At 41.7% G+C, this 24,377-nt stretch overlaps 1 protein-coding gene and 1 long non-coding RNA gene across 12 annotated transcripts in view; one reads left to right on the top strand and one right to left on the bottom strand.

The window, feature by feature from the left end:
• The window catches only part of LOC142143738 (uncharacterized), a 713,023-nt gene that overhangs the window by 446,704 nt on the left and 241,942 nt on the right, over window positions 1–24,377 (top strand). The window lies entirely within an intron of this gene.
• The window catches only part of SAP130 (Sin3A associated protein 130), a 40,413-nt gene that overhangs the window by 7,883 nt on the left and 8,153 nt on the right, over window positions 1–24,377 (bottom strand). For 4 of the 11 annotated variants that reach the window (XM_075201826.1, XM_075201829.1, XM_075201830.1 and 1 more), the window contains 17 exons: window positions 23,694–23,808; window positions 15,832–15,962; window positions 15,189–15,313; window positions 14,874–15,021; window positions 14,192–14,282; window positions 13,356–13,460; window positions 11,957–12,098; window positions 11,687–11,808; window positions 10,923–11,240; window positions 9,376–9,553; window positions 8,530–8,613; window positions 5,531–5,635; window positions 2,065–2,375; window positions 1,669–1,920; window positions 1,308–1,433; window positions 330–433; window positions 135–248 (listed from right to left, as the gene is read on the bottom strand). In XM_075201826.1, coding sequence (XP_075057927.1) covers window positions 135–248; window positions 330–433; window positions 1,308–1,433; window positions 1,669–1,920; window positions 2,065–2,375; window positions 5,531–5,635; window positions 8,530–8,613; window positions 9,376–9,553; window positions 10,923–11,240; window positions 11,687–11,808; window positions 11,957–12,098; window positions 13,356–13,460; window positions 14,192–14,282; window positions 14,874–15,021; window positions 15,189–15,313; window positions 15,832–15,962; window positions 23,694–23,808 — 2,571 coding nt within the window. The remainder of the gene's footprint in view (window positions 1–134; window positions 249–329; window positions 434–1,307; window positions 1,434–1,668; window positions 1,921–2,064; window positions 2,376–5,530; window positions 5,636–8,529; window positions 8,614–9,375; window positions 9,554–10,922; window positions 11,241–11,686; window positions 11,809–11,956; window positions 12,099–13,355; window positions 13,461–14,191; window positions 14,283–14,873; window positions 15,022–15,188; window positions 15,314–15,831; window positions 15,963–23,693; window positions 23,809–24,377) is intronic. The other 7 variants (XM_075201831.1, XM_075201833.1, XM_075201834.1 and 4 more) reach the window with 4 other exon arrangements.

Raw genomic sequence — 24,377 nt, 5'->3', positions numbered from 1 at the left:
TTACAGTAAAGTAAAAAAAAATATGACAATTAAAAGGTGGCAAGAGAATTCCCTTAAGTATACTGAAAAACACTAATTTAAGCTGTGGTGAGTCATCCCAAATAATTGTACAAATTAAAATAAGCATGACTTGCCTGTATTAGTTCATTGATCCTGTGCAAATCATCATCTGTGGCAGTTTTCTTTTTGGGGATGAGACCTTCTTGCAGCACAGTTAACTGATCAAAGACATCTTGCTCCAGTTTAGTCTGAGGGTGTAACACACATGTTGATATACACATTTTAAAGAATGACGGAAGGAAAAATGCTTTAAAAACCTAAACACTCACTAGCTGGAGCAGCTGAGCAGCACAAAGATGAGTTTTCCAGCCTTGCACACGGCAAGCAATTCCCTTCTGGTTGGCAATCTCCTGCAATGTTAACTTCTTCTCTTCTGTAAGGAAATAGAACCACAAGGAACTGTAGCATAAATAACATGGTGTTATGTGGTTATACACAGATGAAAGTAGTGGAAGATTTTAACAAACCTAATCACTTAAAAGACTGGGTTAAATATAGATATGGACCAATACAGACTTTCCTAGTGTAAAGAAGTCAAATGCTCCAGATCCACTTCCACCCAACCACGTGGGAGTCACACGGTGTACACTACACATCATAGTCCGGCACATGCAGAGTGGCTGCGCATCTACACCCATGAAAGACAAACAGGTCAGCCTGGTGCCAATGCACGGAGTGCATTAAATCACCCCACACAAATGGGCGCACTGAATTCTGGGTGTGCCAAGCTGGGCCTTATAAACCAGACTCCAGCATTCCACTCTCTCCAACCTCTCACCCCAGCAGTACATATTCCTCTTGAGCAGTCAAAGAACCAGTTAAAAAGCAATAGTGATCAAGTAGTCAATTGGAAGAGATTGTCTGCGATATGGTTTTCTATCATTAATGTAACTGTATTATGTTTACTGTAAACTATATCAGTTGCTTATATGATTATACAGGAACTGTGAGGAAAATATATGGTCTTGTATACACTCTAAGCAAGTCTGTCATATTATAGTCTACATATTTCCTTTGTATACACAGCACAGTTTACTCACTATATTCTACATTAAAAATAGTTTCCATACTGTCACTCGCACAGTTTTTCATAGCCTGCTAGATTCTTTCTAGAAGTCTACACATCCATTATTGGAGTCCTAGCACCACATTATAATCCTGCAACGAGGCGCTCATTTTGGTCACAGAACAATGTATGTTGTAGACATTTTTCACTCCACTACATAATCTGCTCTCAGATTACTGACCTTTGACCCGTACATCGCTATAGCGTTGGAAATGATGATAAGCAGCTTTCCAAGGATTACGATACTGGCGCAGAAGGGTAATAGGAGGCCGAGGCTTAACTGGGACATAACGTACACCTTCCTCATCTGCAGTGTAACAAGAAAATGAATGAGACAAATTATAGAAGAGACCAAAAACGCCTTAAAATTCCCATACAATCCCCTTTACAGATGCATATATGAAATAAACAGGTTTTCCACAGAGTTCACGTTTCTGTTTAGCACAACAAATACATAATTTAGGGAGCATTGCCACGAAAAATTAAACTCCAGGTATTCTTAAAGGTTGCTTTGTTTTAACCAGATTTAGTGATTTCTCTACCTATGTACTCCTTGGGAGGAGACTTGCGCTTCTCGGGCCGGGATGTTAAAGGCTTTACTGCATGACATCTTTCTTCATCTGTGCTATTTGTCTCCATCATGTCACCCTCCTCAGTAGATATAACGTGCTGCTGCTTGCGTGGTTTCTTGCGGGGTGAGGCTCCTGGCAACAATTCACCAATAGGCACAGAGATGTTATTGGCTAGTAGAGCTAGTGGGGAGGAGATGGATCCTGAAGTCAGAGGGGGCACTGCTGGTAAAACAAAAAACTACAATAAGTGTCCCATCAACATTTTCAAAGAGGTCATTTACAGAATAAAACATTGATGTAGAGGTTTTATTTAGACTGGCCTTGAAGAAGCAAATGAGAATTCTAGTACCGTAGAAAGTTGTATACCTGAAACTGGTCTCGTTATGTCCATTGGTTCAGCCTCTTCCTTCACTTTGGTCTCGGGGATGGCTGCCCCAGAAGGTGCACTGCTCAAGAGAGGTGGAGGTGCTGATAAGGCAGGGACGGCAGCTGGGGGAACGTGCATGCTATTGGGGAGGGGTCCAGGCACGGACTGAGAGGGAGGGCTGGGTACAGCTGCTGCAGGATGATGAGAAGAAGGGAGAGATGCAGCTGCACTCGGCTGCTCACCACCTGTGCCAGGATCCCCAGTCACTCCTGGTGCCATAGAAATGTGAAGTTCAGCTTTAGGCTTGGCACTGCATGGTAAGAGAATGTATATATGTATAAATTTAAGAAAAATGAAAAGGCACAAATACCACAAAGCTACTTATATAAAATGAGAAATCGCAGAGAAAATTAAAATAAAAAAACACTAGGGGAATTTTTTTTTTTTTATCAAATCTTACATTGTAATCGCTGCAAAATATTAGCTATCCAATTCCAAAGCTTACAATTCTTTATGGTTAGACTAGGTCAGACGTATTAGTGTTCTCCCCAGAAAATTTTACTTGCCGGGTGGCATCAAAAAGTAGCTGGGTGGGGGCCTTTGCACAAATTAAATGTTGAAATCCTGACCTTAGATTGAATTAACCTCTAGATTAACATTTTATATATTAATTCTTTGGTGGGCAGCACAGTGGCTAAGTGGTTAGCACTTCTGCCTCACAGCGCTGTGGTCATGAGTTCAATTCCCGACCAGGGCCTTATCTATGTGGAGTTTGTATGTTCTCCCCGTGTTTGCGGGGGTTTCCTCCGGGTGCTCCGGTTTCCTCCAACACTCCAAAAACATACTGGTAGGTTAACTGTCTACTATCAAAATTGACCCTACTCTTTCTCTCTGTCTGTGTGGCGCTATATAAATAAATGGTGACGATGATGAATTCTTCACAGAGGCCCAGTCGTCTGCAGCTTTTTCATACTCAAAGTCTGTAGGATCTGGTCCCTCTAATGAAATCAGCATCAGATTATTCAGTGTGCTCTGCTTCATGCGATTCCTTAAACAGGTTTTAAATTTGTTTTAGAGTAGAAAATCCTCTTTCACATTCAGCTGTGCTTACAGGTATGGTCAGTCCAATTACTAGTTTTGCCAAGTTTGGAAAATATTCTATGAGCCGTTGTTGAAAAGGTTTGCATTACTTGTTTTGAATCTAGATTTTTGTAGGTCTCTAGCTCAAACAATTTGGATGCAACTGCCCATTCTAGTTTACTCTTTTCTTAGTTTAGGATTGCAGGACATTCATTTTTAGAATAATCCTGAAAAAGAATCTCACAAGCCTCATCTTGATCATGGCTGTCTGTATTGAAAACTCTTGAAAAATAGGATATAATTGGCATATCTGGAAATCTTGCTTCTAGATGGTTAATAACTGTGTCTATGTATTTACCATAGATATTCATCTTAAGAGCAGTAGCATTAGCATCGGAATAATTTATGTGAAGGCCTGACCATTCACCAGCAAGATGTAGATGTTCAAAATAAGTAGCAGGTGTGTGTTTCAATTCCATAATGCATAGTTTTGTAGGATCTAAAATGGGGTTTATTTCTGATAAATTCACATCTTGCCTTTTCCAAACTTTAGATAATTTAGACAAATGAGGTAGAACATCTGAAAGCATCATAAGTGAAGATGTGAAATTGTATGTTCTCATATTTGCTTAAACCTTCAGCTGTGATGTTATTACGTTCAGTGCAGCAATGACACTCACCAAGGATTCTCTTAAAGACTGTACAGCAAAGTCAACAGACTGCCACCTAGTGTCACTAGCCAATTTAAATTTAATCTGAGGACTGCTAAAAATATTCTGGATTTCAGTTAAACCAGCCATTCTAACTTAAGATATCATTAAATTTTTCTAAATGAGGCACCTCAGCAGCTGCTTGGGCACTAGCAAGAGGCATACATTGATAGTTGACCATTACTCCGGGTGTTCATCTTTTAATAGTTTTGCTACTCCTTTGTGCTTCCCAATCTTGATAGCTGCTCCATCAGAGCCTAGACCAGGCTTGGCTAACCTGTGGCACTCTAGGTGTTGTGAAACTACAAGTCCCAGCAAACCCTTCCAGCAATAAGCTGCTATATATTGGCAAAGCATGCTAGGGCTTGTAGTTTCACAACACCTGGAATGCCACAGGTTAGCCAAGCCTGGCCTAGACCCACCAAACTAGATTTTTTCAACCATATATTGGCGACTTTTTCAATTATTTTGTTAGTTTCAGCTTTGCCATCAGTGATACTACATATCGATATAAAACTCACAGTAATCTCTTTTTTACGTTTACAAAGTATTAAAAGGAATATAATAAGCTGCTTCAAAACTGAGATGTCTGTGGTTTCATCACACAGAACACTGAAGTAATCTGACGAACGCAAATGTTTAAACAATTCACATCTTATTTGTGAGGCTAGGATGTCGAATTCTTGCATCAGTCTTTCCAAAGTGTAATTTGTATTCTTTCCAATATCAAGATGCTTACAACCCATATCCTTGGAGTGCTCAAGCAAATTTCCATATAATGTAGTATGTGGTAGTTATTTTTTCCAACCAATACATAGATCTTAAAGCCCCCACAAAAGCATCTCTCTGCAAGTTACTCAAAATTTAAATTGATCGCTCAATTTCCCCTAACCCAGTTTCTTCAAAAACACGTTTTGAAGTATATTTGAACATGAATCAGTGTAATTTACATTGCTCATGGTCACTTCCTTGTTTGTGGCCGGTATCTTTCCATATTTAATACACATGGAACACATCATCCATTATCTTTTACCAACTACCACTAAAATATTTTAAACTAGTCACTATTTACTCCCAATATGCAATGTTTAGAGAAGCATTTTTCATATGAAATAGACAATCATAAGATGGACCTGCCTTGTCCGCAATGTAAATTGTGGAAATCTCTGGCTCTGTTGTGTTCGTACTTTCATATTTCTAAAAGAAACTTAAGATTGTTGTTTTCTGATTTAATTTCTTACTCATTATGGGTAACAGCTGGCTCAACACAGATAGAATTTTTAACAGCAACCAGATACTGCATAAATGCTGTTTGACACCAATATTTTTTTCTAAGTGGTCAGATAATGCAGAAATGTTGCTTATACACAAAAGACTCCGCCAAGTAAGAAGCACTGTCTTTAATGTTTACCAGCAAGTAAACTGCTGGAAAACAAACGCTTTCTTTTATAGAGGTGCCCTCTCCCTCGAAGTTTGACATTCCCCTGTGATGCGAAATTGACACTAAACCTGTGATTGACACCCACCGCCCCTCGTTTTCGAATATGCACCCCCCACCCAAATATATTGTGTTAAATGTTACTGCACAAGTTAATTTTGCTAGAGATAAGCACATGGGTCTTAAACAACCAAATGTTTAGGATTTATTTTTTTTTTGCATTAAAACTGACGTTACCCAGCTGGTCGTGGGGAAGCAGAGGTGCTTCTCAGAGAGTTGTCATGACGTGGGCTTACTGCATCTCCTGGGTGTGGAGGAATCAGACTTTTCCTAACAGATAACCTGCAAAAAAAAAAAAAAATACAAAAACAGGACAAAGTGACTAAGCTGTAAGTGAAAGAATACATAAAGAGCAAATATACACGTGGCAACAGCATACACTTTGTTTTTTTCAATTCATATCCCTTACTGCAAGTTATATTTTATGCTGCCCCCTAGTAGAAAAAATGATCAGACCCCCCCCATACACACTTTATACTGCATTCAAATAAAAGGAAATACGTGTAAAACTTTGGAATTGTATGGACAGAGGACCAGGTGGCCGTTCAACACAGCTGCTCATCCTAGGCACAGTGCAGCCTAGAAGGCACTCACTAATCTGGTAGAATGTGCCCTCACATTTTCAGGAACAGGTTTAAATGCTCAAATACAATTCTGTGAAGTTACCGAACTAATCCATCTAGCAAACATGTGCTTGGCTGCAGGCCAACCTCATTTGTTCATCAGAGAAGAAAAAGGTTATCGGTCTTACAAAACTCTAAAATCCTATTAAAAAGTATGTTTTCAGAGTCCTGATATGCAGCAAGAGACACTTTTTCAGGAGACTAACCATGACCTAAGGCTGGAAAGACTATATCTTGATTGAGGTGGAAACTGGACATTACATTCAGCTGAAAGGTAGAAGAGCCCTGTCTTCATGAAAAAAAATTATATACAGACATCTGAAAGACAAGAGACCCTAGTTTCAAAAACTCTTTCATTGTAGAGATCCGTCAAAAGTCATCTTCCATGAATTTCAACTCCACCAACTCAAAGGGTTTAAAAGGAAGATGCTGTAAGGCAGTCAAGACTAAGTTTAGATTCCACAAGGATCTATAGAAGGAATGTATGGGAGTTTTCACATGCAGAACTGCAGGCAAACAGAATCTGTACTTTTGGCAACAGTGCCAGCATCTTCTGAAAGACGACAGACAGGGCTGAGATCTAAACCTTTAAATCACCAAGTCTCAAAGTGCTATCCAGGCTCTCTTACAAGAGTAGACATAACAGGACTAGTGTAAAAGAGGTAGGAAATGCCTTTTTTCTCTTGCACAGAGAGATAGAGGTATTCAACATTCTATGAGAATTTTTAGCCATAACTGGTAAACATGGTTTCATTCACTCCGTTAGAAAAACCCAGACTTCAACAGCCAGGCTGTTAAAATCAGGTTGATCAAAGTCTTGATGAGAAACTGCTGCCTTGATTAACAGTTAAGGAATGAATGTCACTCCATTGGACCCTCATTGCTACTGTTATGCTGACTGTTTTCTAAGGGTATGAAGGCCAATTGCTTAGGTTACTATGTCAGTTTCCCTCTTTATTGTCCTCCACACATGGCAGAGGATTGCTCTCTGGAATGAAGACCACTAGCTTTTCCTGAGAAGCAAAGTGAACTAAATCTAGAATCTCTACATTGGGGGAGCATTTATGAGCATGTTTACCCTTGTGGCCTAACTGGCCCTGAACACGATAAAATTATCAAACAGGACATTGCCAGCAAAAAGTAGCGACTCAAGAGTTTAGACTCTGCGTCAGCTTCCCAGGCCCTGAGCGACCACTGAGGCTAAAATTCTAGTCCCAATTAGTCCCACTGCCTTATTAACCCAAGCTGATGTTTCTAAAAAGATACATTTTTAACATGTCCTCACATTTCCTATCAGTATCCTCTTGTAGAGCCACGACACTGGGAATGGAAATCATTGTGGTCTTTTACAAGCACTCTACGGGGCATCCACCTTTCAGTATACTCACTAGGAAGAGAATGAAAGAACTGCAGCCTATTGAAGGCCTGAAGACGCTTATCAGGTTGGTCCACGCTTCACAAAGCAAATTCTCTATCTGAGAGGAAAAGTTTTTCTTTTGAACAATGTTATGCCTGGAGTAACTAGCTCTTCAGTGTCCTGAATGCTATGGGCCCGCGGATGTACAGCACCAAATCTCCTAGCGCAATTCTCAACAAAACACGTGGAATCCTCCTGATCTGAATCATAAGACAATTCACCTTACTCCTGTCAGAAAAACTTCGAGTTTGATCTTTCCAGTTCAAGGACTCTGGCACATGTGATGCCTTGCTATAGAGGAATACTCCAAGGATGAGAAAGACCTCTCACTATACCCTGTACAGATTTGGCAAGGATTTGAGTCCAAGATGGCTATTTAGAGATAGTATGAGGAGAAAGTGGCAAACACCCCCACCTTAAAAATGGTTCCTTATCGGAGCGTGTGAGGGGAGAGCTGAAGGAATGACATCTTTGCTTGCCACCCTGGAACATGCAGTAAACTCTGCAATAGATTGTGCTAATGACTTAGCCCAGGCTGGTTAGGCCTGTTGGTGGTGTAACCCATCTTGCAAAAGTGGCATCCTGCCTTCAGCCTCACACAATGGGCACTGAGCGTCGGGCCCAGATAGCCCACTTTACAATTATGTCTAACATTTTGAACAGGAAAAAGATAAAATGTTTTTGGCCCTTGGACTTGGATATGGAACTACTTCCTTTGCCCTGAAATGACGGAAAAAGACGAGAAAACAGGGGGACAACTGTAGTACACAATCTGAAATAAAGATTATGACTACAATACCCCACAAAACAGGGTAAGTCCCCACTCTATAACTTATCTGCAGCAAGAGATAGAGGAGAGAAGCAGAGTGGGTCTCTGTGTCTGACAATTTAAGTGGGCTTTCCACTGTGTGGAAAAAGGCCACCAAGGAGGAAATTTAAATTGAAAAGGGGATACAGCCCAGCAATAAATGGCCAACATTTAAGAAATGGTGCACCAACAGTCACTAAGCGCCTAGTGAGGGGCTGTTATGCCGTACAACATATCAAATCTTTACCGGCACAGAGGCTCTGCATATTCCATCTGTGCAAGCCCCGAGTATCAATAACTGACCAGCGAGGAGAGAGTTATAACTTACCATGGCCGCGCCTCTGGTGCGCAATCCCGAGCTCTATGATATCCGCCAAGTCCCTCTGCACCTGTTGTCTTCCCTTGACAGCCGCTGTGGCGGCAGAATTGAAAAACAAAAAAAAGTTTAAGCTGCCATATGTGGCATCTGTGCAATACGGCCTCTCCAGTGAGACACTTAGAAAAAACGGACTCAAAGGAGAATAGGGGATAGTGTGTGGGAGTAGAGAAGGGTTGGGCGGTGGGGTTCAGATGCCATTTGAAACTTACATAAATGTATAAGTTTAATGCTGCTATCAAAAGGCTTATTAATAAGTCGGATGGGGCTGTCCAGCAATACTATAAATGGGTCATTAAGCATTTGAACACTGGTAACCTGTTCAAATAGTTGCAATATTATAGGTCAAAACTGTTGAATTACTGGGCATACCCACCAGATATGCAAAAATGTAATAGTTTATCCAACAAAGATTAGATGACTGAGGGAACATTTTGTGCACTTAAGTAGGGAACATGTACCATCTAGTATATAGTTTATATACGCATTTCCATGGATAAACACATTAATGGAGTATCTATCAATTCTCAATCTTAACCTAACTGAACTGGCAAGAATAATATTCAGTTTATAATATTATCCTGTGCTCTCATACACTCCCAACATCCCCTATTCAGTTCAGAACTCGCCACTACTTCACGGTTTTTATTTTTGCTTTGTTGTAACAGTGTTGTTGCACTCTATAAAACAGATAACACAATGCTACAGGGCTGTTCAGTTTGAAGGCAGCAAAAGAAAAGAACAGAATTATTTACCAGACATCAAATGGGGAAAAATCTAAAAAGTCTCATATCTTACCCATCAGTGGCAGGCTTCTTGCGCAATATGCTAGGCCGAGGAGAGGAGCCCTGGGCAGGGGCACTGCCAATGCCTGGACTTTGATTGTGACTCTGCATGACTGAAGCACTGCCTGGGGCTGTAGTGAAAGTGCTGGTTAAAGGATTGGCAACTATTGTGGCTCCTTCCGCAAGAACCACTACAATGAGAAACAGGAAAGAAAGTATGACATATAGTGACTAGTCTCTCAATCCATTCAGCTACAGTTTATTTGTAAAAGATCACAATATATTTTATATGGATAAAGACATTATTTAGAAGGTGATCCAAATACAAGGAAGTTAAACATGTATATAGTCAGTTTAATACATAGTTTTCAGAAGAAAACGTGTAATATCTATCAAGAAGAACGTTAAATAAGTCAAAATGTAAAATGTTGGATCAATTTTTAAATTATTTTTTTTGTGGGAACAGCAAAAGCTAACAGGAATGAAAATAGAGAAAACAGGATAGCAGCCCGCAGCAGGGCAGTAGAAGGAAGGGGTATGCAGAGGAAAATAATTCAGGCAACATCGTAGGTTCCAAACAATTTAGACAATCTCCACTGCCAGCTTGCAGTGGAGATTGCATGTCCAATTTAGCATTCTGATGTCATGTGGCTGAATGTACCCCTAGAGGAAGGAGTAAGAATTTGGTAGAGAGAGGGGTCTTAATTTAATTCCAAAAGTCTGGGGCAGAACCACCAAAGGTGAAGGAATCAGCCCTCTGTAATACCTCTCCAGCAGGTATTTGAGACACCTGGGTTGATTTTGTGTATTCTCAGGGGGTACATAATACCAACGATATAGGAACTTGTATGCGTTTTCTCTACATTTTCACACAAATTAAACTGAAAGCCAAAGTCTCACTAAATTCTTGCCAATCAATATCATCTAAAGTCTCTTCCAAATCTGCCTCCCACTTTAACTCAATTTTTATTTTAATGGCGGATTAAATACGGATTTAAGGTCAGCATATAAAGAGGAAACCAGGCCGCCTGCATTAGGGAGTGACTGAAACGTGACAAATTGTCCTGCATCTCAGAGAAGGTGGGTTCTTACACTTATTGTTGGAATAAATATTCCTGTATAGCAGCGCTGCAGTAGTTACCACATTATCTTCTCTATGTGTAGATCAATGAATTTTCACTATCCTGCACAATTTGTATTTAATGTGGCACTAATTACCGAAGAGAGTTGCCTATGATGGAGAAGGAAATATCACTAGGTGAGAGTGGATGATGTTGCTAGACTCTAGTAGGGGTATGGTGGGATAGAGATAGATAGAGAAATTATATATATATATATATATATATATATATATATATATATATATATATATATATATATATATATATATATATATATATATATATATATATATATATATATACACACATACACACACACATACATACATACACACATACATACATACATACACACACACAAACAATTCTGTACAATTAATGATCTTCTATATAAAAGCATTTTATATTTCTGATTAGAATAGTGTGTGTATGATCCTACCAGAAGTCTTTGCATCACTTGAAGCTTGCTGGGAGCTTGGAGTCTGGACACCCTGAGTAGTAATTGATGCTCCTGGATGGATTCCCTGGGTGCCAATTGGAGGTGGTTGGATTCCTTGGGTGCCAATAGGTGTGGCCTGGATTCCTTGGGTGCCAAATGGTGTAGGCTGCATACCCTGTGCACTGACAGGAGCAGGTTGGATCCCCTGAATATGGCGTGTGTGGGATGTATCAACATTTATCAGCTGCATCGGGTTTAAGTGGACAGTGGATGCCACTGACTGGGCTGTGATGGCAGAGTTTGGAGCTTGAGCTGAAACTAAGAATGCATCCAATATTATGCCGAGAACAAACATTGAAAAGTAATATCAATATAAGATAAGGGTCACTAAAATTTAGCAATTTTTATACCACAGTATTAATACCAGGAAATCCTATAAGCAAATATCAAAATGATTGTTGGGATTAAACGAATGGAGATTTTAACATATTAGAGCACAAATTTAAAGTGTGTAGACTGCACATTAAAACAGATTAACATATGTAGCATGTTACATTTACTATGTGTTAAAGTTACATATTTACTTCTACATCACCAATTAGTATAAATGGAGTGCATAAACAGCAGGAGCATGCTCACTATGCCACCACAGTAACCAGACAAGAGAAGAGCAGCATCTGTCTGCCTTTACTGAAACCACAAAGTCTTCACCTACAGACATATTAAAAGAACAGTTCATCTTTACACGTTCTCTGCACACTGACCTGGGTACTGACGAATAGTGGACACAGAACTGGTTATGGGGGTATAGGTGTGAGCAGCCAGTGGATATGCAGATTGAGGATATGTGGGTAAAAAGTACTGTAGCTGCACTGGGACAGGCTGCCTGTGATACAGAAAGAAATTGAGTCTCAGGCAACAGAAAAAGAGCTTACATGAATACATTTATATGTTCATTAACACTGAGCCACTGTAGACCTAATGAAGAGTATATCAGTACTATTTCCTGTGCTAATTTGCTGCAATCACCATACCTGTTTTCACTCCTGGCCTCCATGGTCAAGGGGTTGGGGGAGGCTCTGTGACCAGAGATAGGTATCAGGTTACCTCTCTCTGCACCATACTCTGCCTGTATCCGAGGTGACGTGTGAGTGATCTGCTGTGGGACAACCTTAGCTGAAAAATACCAGAATGAAGGAGATTGCTGGAAATAACTACATAAATGTACAGAAAAAGATGAAGTTTTGATTAATAAAAACAAAAAGACAAAACAGACAAGCATCTTGGAGGACATAACGTTTCTTACATCTCCGAGACCCCTGGATCAAAGCCAGAGCAACTGCTACTAACAGCCAAGTCAAGTAACCGCTATATAAGTACTTGCTTGGAGACAAAAATATTGAGGGGGGAGGGGTTAAAATAAAAAAATTATGATCTGGTTTGTGAAAGCTATGTGTGATATGTGTGAAATGTCAGTGAGAAAGGACCTGCAGACATAGCACTATGGATAGTGTGTGCTTAACACTATAATTATTCTATTCATCGCCAATGTTAGTTATATGGCTCCAACAGATCAATATTAATCCCTTAAGTGCTCCAGACTGAAACTGTGTACAGTAAATGCAGGAGGGTTATGTACTTTTGCATTGGTAAAAGGAAATCTACCATATCAAATGATTGGTGCGCAGACCAGGGAGGTGCGGAGGAGACTTAAATCAGGTCCATGTATGTCCAACAGACCCATGTAAAAATGGATTAGTTACTTATGTATGTTACCAGTATATATGTGTTCATGATAAAGAATGCATGCAGGAACTTACAAAAGTAAATTTTGTAAAATACTGATCAAATTAAAATGATATTTTAACATATCCCTATAAAAACTGGGAGACAGGTAACTGCAAAGAAGATGCATTAACCCGTATAAACCACACTATTTGTCATCTTCCCAAGTACAGCAAAGGAGTTTGAAACCACACAGGGTAATGCAGGGATATAGATAATGTGCTTTTCTTCACCCTTCAGGCAAACAAGAAGCAATTATTTTAAACCTTTCAACACGATACCCATTCTACAAAATCCTCTGCTCTTAAATGCTCTACTTATCCATCTATTGTAAATCTCTGCTGAATTCATGCATAACGCAATTATTAATTCATGAAGCCCAGGTAACTATAACAAGACAATAAGAAGAAAGTTTTCTTGCAGAGCAATTTGAAGGGGGTCATTTTTGAGGACCTGCTGTTTACTCTTCCTGATGGCATTGAATCTTGAAACAAACTTCTGACAACACACATCAAATATATGAACAGTAAATACTAATCTTTATTGGTCTAGGGCAAATGACTATTTACAAGATAAATTATTGGTTTAAAATCACTTAAACATTGGTTTTTCAAAATTTCAAATGTACCAAGGAACAAATTGACTTACCCACAGGAATACTTGACGCAGTCACTGCAGTAGCATGGGAAGAGTGAGTTGGCATTGTCATGGTAACAATTGTGCTTGTAGGAACTTGTGTGTGGGGAGCAACACCTGTATCCACAATTCAGCAGCACAAAAAAGTCAGATTACACAATAGGGTATGCATCAAATTGCTGCACATTACAGCGTTGCATGCATTTTCACTTGAAGTGTTCTCATGGCTATGTGTAAACTAATGCCTGTCATCACTTTAAGCATCATGATCATAAACAAACAATTAAAACTGTTAATGTCACAGTAACTACAATTTGGCAACCAATGGTAATTCACTAGACAGTAAAGACAGACATTCAGTAGTGGACAAAACTGCTGACCTCTGCATCACAGTTCCTACTCTGCAGTTAAAAAACGATGCACATTAAAATACTTAAACAAGATGATAAAGTCTTGGGCGCCCGAGTCTTTAAGGAGAGTAATACAAAAGAAGTAGTAAACTTGATCCTTGACAAAACCATGTTACTATGCAAAGCATACAATTAGTTTATTATTTTGTACATAAGGAAAATACTAGCTTTTTTTGTCATGTAGCACACAAATACTTGATAACTTTAATTTTACACTGAAATTTAAAGTTCATCTAGGACATATCCAACCCCAACTATAAATATGCAACCACATTTCCCCTCCCCCTCCAAAGCACCATGGTTTTGCAAAGGTGCAAAGTTACTTTTTTTTTTTGCTTTGCTCTCCTTAATGATTCAGGACCTTGTAGTTTAAATGTACAACTAACCCCACTCTCCCATTTATGGCGGTGTTATTTTACTTAGATCTGCTATTCTTACCTGAAGATGTCACACAAGGCAAGCTGTTAGTTGCTAAAATAGGAGCCACAGTCGCTGCGGCTACTGGGTTTCCAGTACCAAATAGAGTCTTCTACCAAAAAAAGAATGTGAATAAGCACTGTTATCACGGAATTACACTAAACAAATACCACTTTAGCCTCAATAATAAAATGAATTAAAAAAGCAGATGCCAAAGTTTTGGATTGCTTCTTGTAACGCTATCATATGATCTGAAAGTGCTATAATTTGCCCTGTGATAAAATGGCAACTTGCCGTAGTTTTTGTCATTTAAGTGTAAAAAAAAATAAAAAAAATGACAAACAGCATTCCTTTAACCAACTCACTTCTTACTCCATTTCTTTTTATTTTTACTTCACTTTCCTAAAAGGTCCCCATTGTTTCTTAGAAACTGTGTAAACAGAACTGCAAGATCTTAAAGCTGTCCATCAAAGAAGAAATATTACAATGTATAGTATATCCAAATCTATGCATTTCGATATATTCACCAGAAGACAATGTTGCTTTAAAACGCCCCAGGAAATCAATTGCTTAGTTAGTGTTATGTTTATGGGGTATCGCCAGGAGGCAGCAGGGCCTAGAAATACTGTTCTTGCTTATGCCAATGAAACTCAAGAGAAAACCCATTATTAATGGAACAGGGAGAGCGTTCACATTACAGTACCTGTGCCATTGCATGCAGTTGCTGCTTCTGAGCTCCCAAAGCAGGATGTGTGGGCAATGTAATACGTGTTCCAGCATCACGCGCCTGGGCAGGTCTCTGAATACTGATTGTTGCAGGAGGCGGGTGCTGCTGGATTGACAATGTTGGCCTGAGGGTGGGGTTGGGAAAAAAAAAAAAAAAAAGCGATAAACAATGTTTATCCATGCCCACATAGACAGTGTTTTCAAAATAGCATAGCTATACAAAACAGCCTCAAGAGTACTTTTGAGGGGGAATACAAATGCTCCATATCTTTGAAATATCAGTGTTCCTTACCTCAGCACTGGTTCTGCACAATGGGCCGGAGTGGTGGTGATAACAGGGGACTGAGCTCGAGTAGCAGACACTGTGGCCACTACTGCAGGTGTCACTGGAGTTGCTGTGGTGACTGGAGGGCGAGACTGAGCAAAAAGACAATATTACCAAAAACATTATTTCAAGGCAATAAGACATTTTCATTATAAATTGGAGTCTGTTATACACATATAACAAAGCTAAAAAATGTTTTTGTTTTTAAAGCAAAAAAGTTCCATGGAACTGATGCTGGTGTTTTATCTCGTATAACCAATGTGTTTTACGCATACATGTTATGTTACCTCCTTAAATATACACCACAAACTATGAAACTAGGCCGTTAAGCATGATTACGTCCAATATCGCCGGAATACATAGTTTTCACATTGTCATTCTATACATTTGAATTTCCCAATGTGATCACCACCTCCCTGTCATTAACACACACTTATCTGTCTCTTCAGTATTTAATATTCATATGATATGGGGAATTTACTTATTATTTAAATATGTACATATATTTCTAGCGTAAATCTTAAAACTGATCAGGTGACCTTTAGTCACCAAGGTGATCAAATGTAAATTTCCCATGGCTAGTCTACATATGTATTTAAGAATGACTTACCTGAATAGGTTGGTGGATGATGTGCTGAGCTGCCGACTGGGCACCAGCAGCACCAGAGGGCATTTGAGCAGATGCCGGTCTTAGAACAGTGGTCACTTTCGAACTGGACATAACAGCAGCTGCAGCAGCTCCTATTAAAATGGTGTAAGTTTTAGTGAGCGGGGAGAGATAAAAAAGGGCTCATATCAACACCAATTGCTGTGATGTTGAGCAAATTTTGCTACTAAAATTAAAGCAGCAAAATAGCATTTATATGTGTGGCGCAAGTTAGACAATTTGTTATAGGTCAGTGCAAAGATTTCACTCATGTAAAAGGTTTGTAAGTACGTTCCTGAGGGACAGGGAAGTCTGAATTTTGCAAAGATAAACATTTTGTTTTAGTTTATTTTCATACTATAAGCAAGAACGATCCATTTCTACAGACCCAAATAATAAAATTGCAACCCAAACATTTCTCAAGATTTTGGTTCACTTCATTAAACCTGAGCACAATAAAAGGATTTTTGTATTTACATTTCTCTGAATCCATTTGGGGAAAACAAAATCTGCTCCCCTATATCACCCCCCCCCCCTCCAAAAAAACAAAAATAAAAAAAAAAACTTACTACTTCATAACTAACAAAGCCTAAAGAATAGGGCAGAAAGAAGAAACCAAAAACTTACTCATTAGGAACCATTTAACAATCAAGCATAACAAGTGGGAACTCAGGGCCCCCCCAAATGGATTCAGAGTTATCTCAAGTATAAAAGAAAAAAAATTCTCTCATCCAATTTGCTGGACACTGATACTTTGGGAATGTTCCAAAGCTGCTCATAGGGGAGGGTAATCTCAGACACCACTGTACACAAAACTTTCGTCCAAATTAAGCATCCATGGATGTAAAGACACTAAACAATTAGAATCTCGTAAATGTATGGAACAAAGACCAGGTGGCTGCCCGACCCAGCTGCTCAGCCGAGGCTCCATGATGTGCCGTCCAATGAGCAATCAACTATATGGTAGAGTGAGAGGAGAGGTTTACTGGAACTGGTCTATCTAAGCTGAAATAAGCTCAGCTAAAATACACCAGGCCTACAATACACCAACTGCTTTGCCGTTGGCCAACATTTCTTCTGTGCACAATGGACTAGAACAGGCCTGTCCAACCTGCGGCCCTACAGGTGTTGTGAAACTACAAGCCCCAGCATGCTTTGCCAGTAGACAACCTGTTGATAGCTGGAAGGGCATGCTGGGGCTTGTAGTTTCACAACATCTGGAGGGCCGCAGGTTGGACAGGCCTGGACTAGAAGATAATCTGTCTTCCACAATGTTAAAGCCCTGTCCAAGTAGATCTAAGTCAAGTAAGATGGTTGTCGGTCTTAAAGAAGGAATAAACTCTGGTTAAGGAGGAAGCCAGAAACCACTTTAGGCTAAAAGATAGTTTGGTGTGTAGGAACGTCCTCTTATTACGAAAAAATAGGAAACATGATTTACAGGAAAAAAAGCCACTAACTCCAAGACTCTCAAATAAGTGGAACATACAATGGCTGGCCAAGAATTCCTTAAAAATTTTTTTTTGTTTGAAAGTAAATAGTCAGGGTCGAGACCTAAACCTTAAGGGAATAGAGTCTCCTGCCACCATCAAGACCGTACTGTTGAAAAGAAAGGAGATGCAACAGCCTAAAAGTCGTCCTAAAAGTGTTATAAATTTTAGCTGAAACTGGTTTCCTAGATTTAGCAGAGTCTAGATAACTGTTTCAGACAGGAAGCCAGCTTTCACAGCCATGCTGGTAAAGCAAGATCCTGGTGGGTGAGTTAATAGGTCCATCTTTAGTATGTGGGTGTCCCACAATCTTTGAGGCAGACTCCAGGGTACTTAGTCAGAACTGCGGAGCAGTTGGAGTAGAGTTACAGAGGGGAGTACCTTTTTTTCTGAACAGTTAACTTCCAAGTACCCAGCTTCTGGATTTGCCTTTACAACCACAAGGTAGCAGTCCCCCAAAGCGGATGAGAGAAATAATGGGATTTTTATACTTACGTAAAATCCGTTTCTCTTAATCCGTTGGGGGACACCGGGACCTTGGGGTATAGAGTAGGACAGGTGAAACGCTGGTACTTTAACTTTTAGTTAAAACAGCAGCTCTGGCTCCACCCCCTCTATACCCCACCTCCTGCTAGAGGCCAGTCTATGTTTAACCAAGCCCGTAGAAATGGAGATAGAGAGAACCAAAGAAAAGAGAATAAACTAAACACACACAACATTCTCTTAACAATCAAACAACATGTCAAACAGAAGGAGAAACTGGAGCGTTTTACGCAAGTATAAAAATCCCATTTTCTCTAACATCCCTTGGGGGACACCAGGACCTTGGGGACATCCCATAGCTATCTCACGGGAGGGAACGCTCAGAAGAAACGGCCCGAAGCACCTTTCTCCCAAAACTTGCATCCCTAGAGGCAAATACATTAAATGTGTAAAACTTTGTGAAAGTGTATACAGAAGACCACGTGGCCGCTTTACACAATTGTTCACTGGAGGCACCATGGCGAGCCGCCCAGGAAGCACTTACAGATCTTGTAGAATGCGCCCGTAGATTATCAGGGACAGGCTCCCCAGCCCCGTTGTAAGCCTGGCGGATAACAGCCGTAATCCACCTAGCAATGGTCACCTTAGAAGCTGGCCAGCCTCTTTTGTGAGCATCGTAAAGATCCTCAGTTTTACGTAACTTCTGAGATCTTTTAACATAAATTCTCAAGGCACGAACCACATCAAGATAACGAATAGAGTCATCGATATCAGAAGACGAAGAATCAGTTAGAGCTGGAATGACAATATCCTGATTCAAATGAAACTTAGATACAACTTTAGGGAGGAAGGAGGTCTTAGTTCAAAGAACTGCCCTATCCTCATGAAACACTAGCAGAGGAGGCTTGCAAGACAAAGTCGCAAGCTCTGATACTCTGCGTAGCGTAGAAATGGCCAAAAGAAAAAAACGTTTTCAAAGTAAGAAATTTGAAATCTATTGTATTTAAAGGCTCAAACGGTGGATGCTGTAAAGCCCTCAACACCATATAGTCAAATCCCATGGCGGAACCGGAGGAATATAAGTAAGTTGAACATGGAGAACACCTTGAATGAAAGTTTGCGCATCAGGTATAACAGCAAGTTTTCTTTGAAAGAAAATTGAAAGAGCCGACACCTGACCCTTAAGAGAACAGACGCAAACCTGCATCCAAGCCATCCTGCAGAAACTTGAGTAACCTGGCCAGACGAAAAGAAGATGTAGGATATCCCTTCTTCTCACACCAACCAATATATGTCCTCCAGACTCGATGATATATTTTGGCTGAAGCCGGCTTTCGAGCACAGAGCATGGTCTGAACCACCAGACTCGAAAAACCCTTAGCTCTTAAGATCCTGGCTTCAACAGCCACGCCGTTAAAGCCAGACGATGCAAACCCTGATGACAAAAGGGACCCTGGGTTAGTACATCTGGGCGTATTGGCAACCGCCACGACCGATCTCCTGCCATGAAGAGTACGTTGGTGTACCAAGCCCTGCGAGGCCAATCGGGCGCTACTAGAAGCACTGAAACACCCTCTCTCCACCTTTTTCAGTACTCGTGGAAGCATGGCTATTGGAGGAAAAAGGTACACTAAGCGGTACTTCCAAGGGACGGACATAGCGTCTACCGCGACTGCCCCGGGATCTCTTGCACGGGACCGGTAGCGGGGAACCTTGTGATTCAACAGAGATGCCATCATGTCGACATCCGGTTGACCCTATTTCACCACCAACTGTTGAAACACCTCCGGATGGAGAGAACATTCCCCTGGATGCAGAGTCTGCCTGCTTAGAAGTCTGCTTCCCAATTTTCTATTCCGGGAATAAAGACGGCAACGAGTGCCGAAACGTGAGCTTCGGTCCATAAAAATATCCTGAGAGTCTCCCTCATGGCCAAAGGACTCCTGGTGCCGCCCTGATGGTTGAGATATGCCACTGCTGTGACATTGTCCAGTTGGATCTTTACTGGCTTTCCCTGCAGCAAGTGTTCCGCACTGCTCAGAGCGTGAAACACTGCGCGCAGTTCTAAGACATTTATTGGAAGTTTGGACTGTGCAAGTCCAAAGCCCCTGAAACTGAGCCTGAAGTCATACAGCCACCAACCCCGAAGGCTGGCATCTGTTATCAGAATCCAATTCCAAATTGAAAACAAGCGGCCCCTGGTGAGATTCTGCCTGTGTAGCCACCAGATCAGCGACAGACGCTTCTGCGGAGACGGGCGAAAAACCTGACTCGCCCGAATGCGATGAGATTTGTTCCATTGCGACAGAAGTTCCAACTGAAACTGTCGTGCATGGAACTGAGCAAACTGGATCGCTTCGAATGACGATATCTTGCCCAGAAGCCTCATTGCAAAATAAATGGAAGGTCTCCTTACCACCAACAGGGATTTCACCATCCTCTGTAAAGCTAGAATCTTGTCCTGAGGAAAGAATACCCGTCTCAGACGGGTATCGAATAGGAGACCCAGAAACACAATCCGTTGGGATGGGATCAACTTGAATTTTTTGAAGTTGATAATCCAACCGTGCAACTCCAGGGTCTGGATTACTACCTGAATATGCAACAGAAGCTTCTGAGAAGAATCTGCCTTTAAAAGCAGATCGTCCAGGTAAGGGATGATTGTAATCCCCTTGGCCCTTAGAAGAGCCGCCATAACCGCCATGATCTTGGTAAAGATACTCGGGGCTGTGGCGAGACCGAACGGGAGAGGCTGAAATTGGAAGTGCTCTGACCGAACCCAAACCTCAGTAGGGACTGATGACCCTTCCAAATAGGCACATGGAGATATACATCTTTGATGTCTAGAGCCACCATAAATTCTCCCTGTTCCATGCCGAGATTGATCAAGCGTAAAGATTCCATCTTGAAGATGGGCACTCTGACCTGAGTGTTTAAATCCTTTAGATTGAGAATCGGTCTGAACGAGCGGTCTGGTTTTGTCACAAGAAAAAGATTGGAATAAAACCCCAAACCTCTTTGAGAATGAGGAATAATCACTCCGGAAGACAGAAGGGATTGAATCGCTTCTGTTAAAACCAATCTTTCTCGGACATGACGGAAGCCATGCGGTGAAAAACCGTCTGGGAGGAAGACCGAGCAGATCGATCTTGTAAACCTGGTTCATTACGCCCCAAATCCAGACATCGGAAGTTGACTGCCACCACCGATCCCTGAACCGCAGAAGACAGGCTCCCACCACGGACAGTGGAGGAGCAAAAACCCCGTCATGCAGACTGTTTGTCTGCCGGCCTTGCAGCTGGACGTCACGCAGACCAGGCCTGACGTCCCCGCTGCAAACCCTCTCTAGGAGTGGGTTGTTGACCTCTAGAGGATTGTCCTGAGGAATATTGTCCTCGAGACCTACCTGCGGAACGAAAAGCCCGAAATCTGGACATCCTCTGTTTGGGAACACTGACCGGGAGGAAAGTGCTCTTACCTCCTGTTGCCTGACTAATAAAGGAATCAAGCTGAGGTCCAAACAGAACACCTCCATAAAAAGGAATGGACTCAAGAGCCTTTTTGGACTCTACATCAGCCTCCCAGGACTTTAGCCAAATAGTCCGACGCTCTGCAACTGCCAAGGCAGAAATGCGCTCTCCAATCGTCCCCGCTTCCATAGCAGCTTCTCCTAAATAATCTGTTGCCCTCTGAATCTGCTCCACTAAAGGAAGCAGTTCAGAGGATGGCCCGCCTGCCAACAAACCTTCTGACAATTGTTCCGACCAGCGATCAACAGCTTTGTTAACCCATGCTGATGCCAAGGCAGGCCTCAAAGAAGCACCCGCCGCCACAAAAATGAACTTAAGAACAGTCTCGACCTTCCGGTCTGTACCATCCTTAAGAGTGGCCTGGTTAGGCAGAGGAATAGTAGTTACCTTTGCCAACCTTGCCACAGCTGCATCGACCTGAGGAAGCGTCTCCCACTTAGCGATAACTTCAGGGGGAAATGGATAACACGACTGCAGTCGCTTAGTCACCTGAAACTTCCTGTCTGGGGAAGTCCAAGATTTTAACAGCAACTCTTTCAAATGGGGAGAGGCCGGAAAAACAATTTTCTTTTTGCGTCTTTCAAAAAGAGAGGATCCAGAAGCCTCAGGGACTTGTTCCTCAGGAATATCAAGTACCTGACGCACAGCCTGAATTAACTCCTCCACACTCTAACGATCAGGTGGAACCTCCTCCACCAGAGAAGCCGCATCTATGTCATAGCCCAGCGGTAACCACAATCAGAATAATGTCCCAGAAGAGATGCCGCCACCCTCTCCCGCTTACGCGAGGAAGACGGTGCGGCCGACTGCATCATCCTCTCCAAGGAGGAAGAGACTGCTACCAGACCTTGTACTGAGGATGCAAGACCCTGCACCCAGGCTGGTTCTACAGACTGCACTGGAGCAGCAACAGGCAAAACCTGAACTAAGGAAGCTGAATCAGAAGATTGAGCAGCCTGAGACTGTACCTTCTGAGCAAGCAGTTCCACCGTATTAAATAGAGACCTAGACCAAGCAGGCTTTTCCGGGTTTGAACAGACAGCAACTGTTTCACCAGCCCAGATGGTAACTTAACATGACATACAGCACAGGTGAAACTTAGCATAGTAGCACCAGCCCTGCCACGTGTAGATTTTTCACCTCTCAGACATGTTCAAAGATGGGACAAAACAGTACAGTGAAATACACACAATACAGATAACAAGCAGCACACAAACTACAAGAGAAAGTGAGCCTGCAATACAGCCAAAAAGCTCTATAGTGTATAAAAAAATACAAAGACTAGACACACCACCACCCCCAACCCTTTACCTTACAGTATACAGGATAGAAAAGGGGAGAAGCAGGAGCTTTTAAGATGGCTGCCTATTCAGGTGTCTACACACGAGGAGTGAGAGACTACCACGGGGGAAGTGCACAAGAGGAGAACACTCCCCCTCCCAGGGCCCATCTCTGGACTGGCTATCGTCTACGACTGACTAGCACCTCAACCAATCCAAAGCCTAGCAGGGCTCACTGAGACAGTTACCCTTTCCTGACCCTGTTCCCTGAGCTAAAAATAGAGCCTTATCTCTACCCAATTAAAAAGACTGCTTTTAGTAAAAAACAGCCAGCTCAGGGAACACACTGCGATTTCTACCCTCTCTCTCTCTCAGCACTATGCTAAGAGAGAGTTTCACTTACCTGCTGCCAACCCTCCAGACGCAGTGTGTGCAGACAGCATGCTCTCTGTACATGGAGGACAGACCCCAGCCACCATCGACTGTATCTGGCTCCATGGAGGGTTCAATATTCGCCAGAGGGAGCAGGCAGACAAGGTGGACCTACACGGCAGTCTGTGCTGTGGTGCGCTCCACAAACCTTCCCCATCGCTGACTCACACTCTCCCCGCCGGCCGCAGCCGCGGGAGAGCAGAAATAAATTAACTGCAGCGGGGAGTCCTGACTGACAGCCGACTACACGGCTCAGCGAGTCGCCGGCTGTCAGACCCCGAAGACCACAGTCTCCGATACACAATAAATAAAATCATAAAAAAAAAAAAAAAAAAAAAAAAAAAGTAAAAACGGCTGCTAAGCAGCCCCGTGCACAGCCCGCTTCGCCAGGCACTTGAACTAGACTGGCCTCTAGCAGGAGGTGGGGTATAGAGGGGGTGGAGCCAGAGCTTTTGTTTTAACTAAAAGTTAAAGTGCCAGCGTTTCGCCTGTCCTACTCTATACCCCAAGGTCACGGTGTCCCCCAATGTATGTTAGAGAAATTTTATTTAAGGGCACTGACAACAATTTTTCTTTATAAGTAATGGTCTCAGTCGATCATAAATTTATTTTACCTCTGGGCAGATGAGAAGCTCCAATATGCAGAGGAGGTCCAGGAGCACCGCTACGGATGATGGACATCTGAACATTGGTGGCAGCCATGATATGATGAAGACTGTTGGGGTGTCCCTAAAGGATCAAAAAAAAAAAAACTGATTTCAGGAAGTAGAGTAAACAACTTCTGAATTAGCTGGCACTTAAATGGCCCAATTGGCTTTTACCACCATCCTCATAACTTATCAAGGATTGTAGAAGAAGCAGGCCCTGCACAGTGACATAGTGGTTGGCACTGCTTCCTAACAGCACTTCGGCTTCTATTCCGATCATGACACTATCTGTGTCGAGTTTGTATGTACTCCCCTATTTGCGTGGTTTTCCTCCGGTTTCCTCCCACACTCTAGAATAACCATTCTGGTAGGTTAATTGGTTGCTGGCAAAACATACCCTAATGTGAGTATGTAAGTATTTGTGTAGTAAAGAAGTTAGAATGTAAGCTTCAATGGGACAGGGGCTGCCATAAATGATTAAATACTTTCTGCATAGTGCTGCATAACATGCTGACGCTATATGAACAGATAATAAAGATGCTGTAGTATCTGCTTACCCACGGACTAGAATTTCTATGAATATTTGTCTGTTTCAGCTGCAATAATGTGATGCAAGATCAACTGGGAGCATGGAAGTGATAAGTTGAAATA

Source organism: Mixophyes fleayi, chromosome 3 (genome assembly GCF_038048845.1).
Source record: "Mixophyes fleayi isolate aMixFle1 chromosome 3, aMixFle1.hap1, whole genome shotgun sequence".
NCBI lineage: Eukaryota > Metazoa > Chordata > Amphibia > Anura > Limnodynastidae > Mixophyes > Mixophyes fleayi.
Note: the sequence above shows the minus strand (reverse complement) of the source record. Positions and strands in the feature narration are given on the sequence as shown.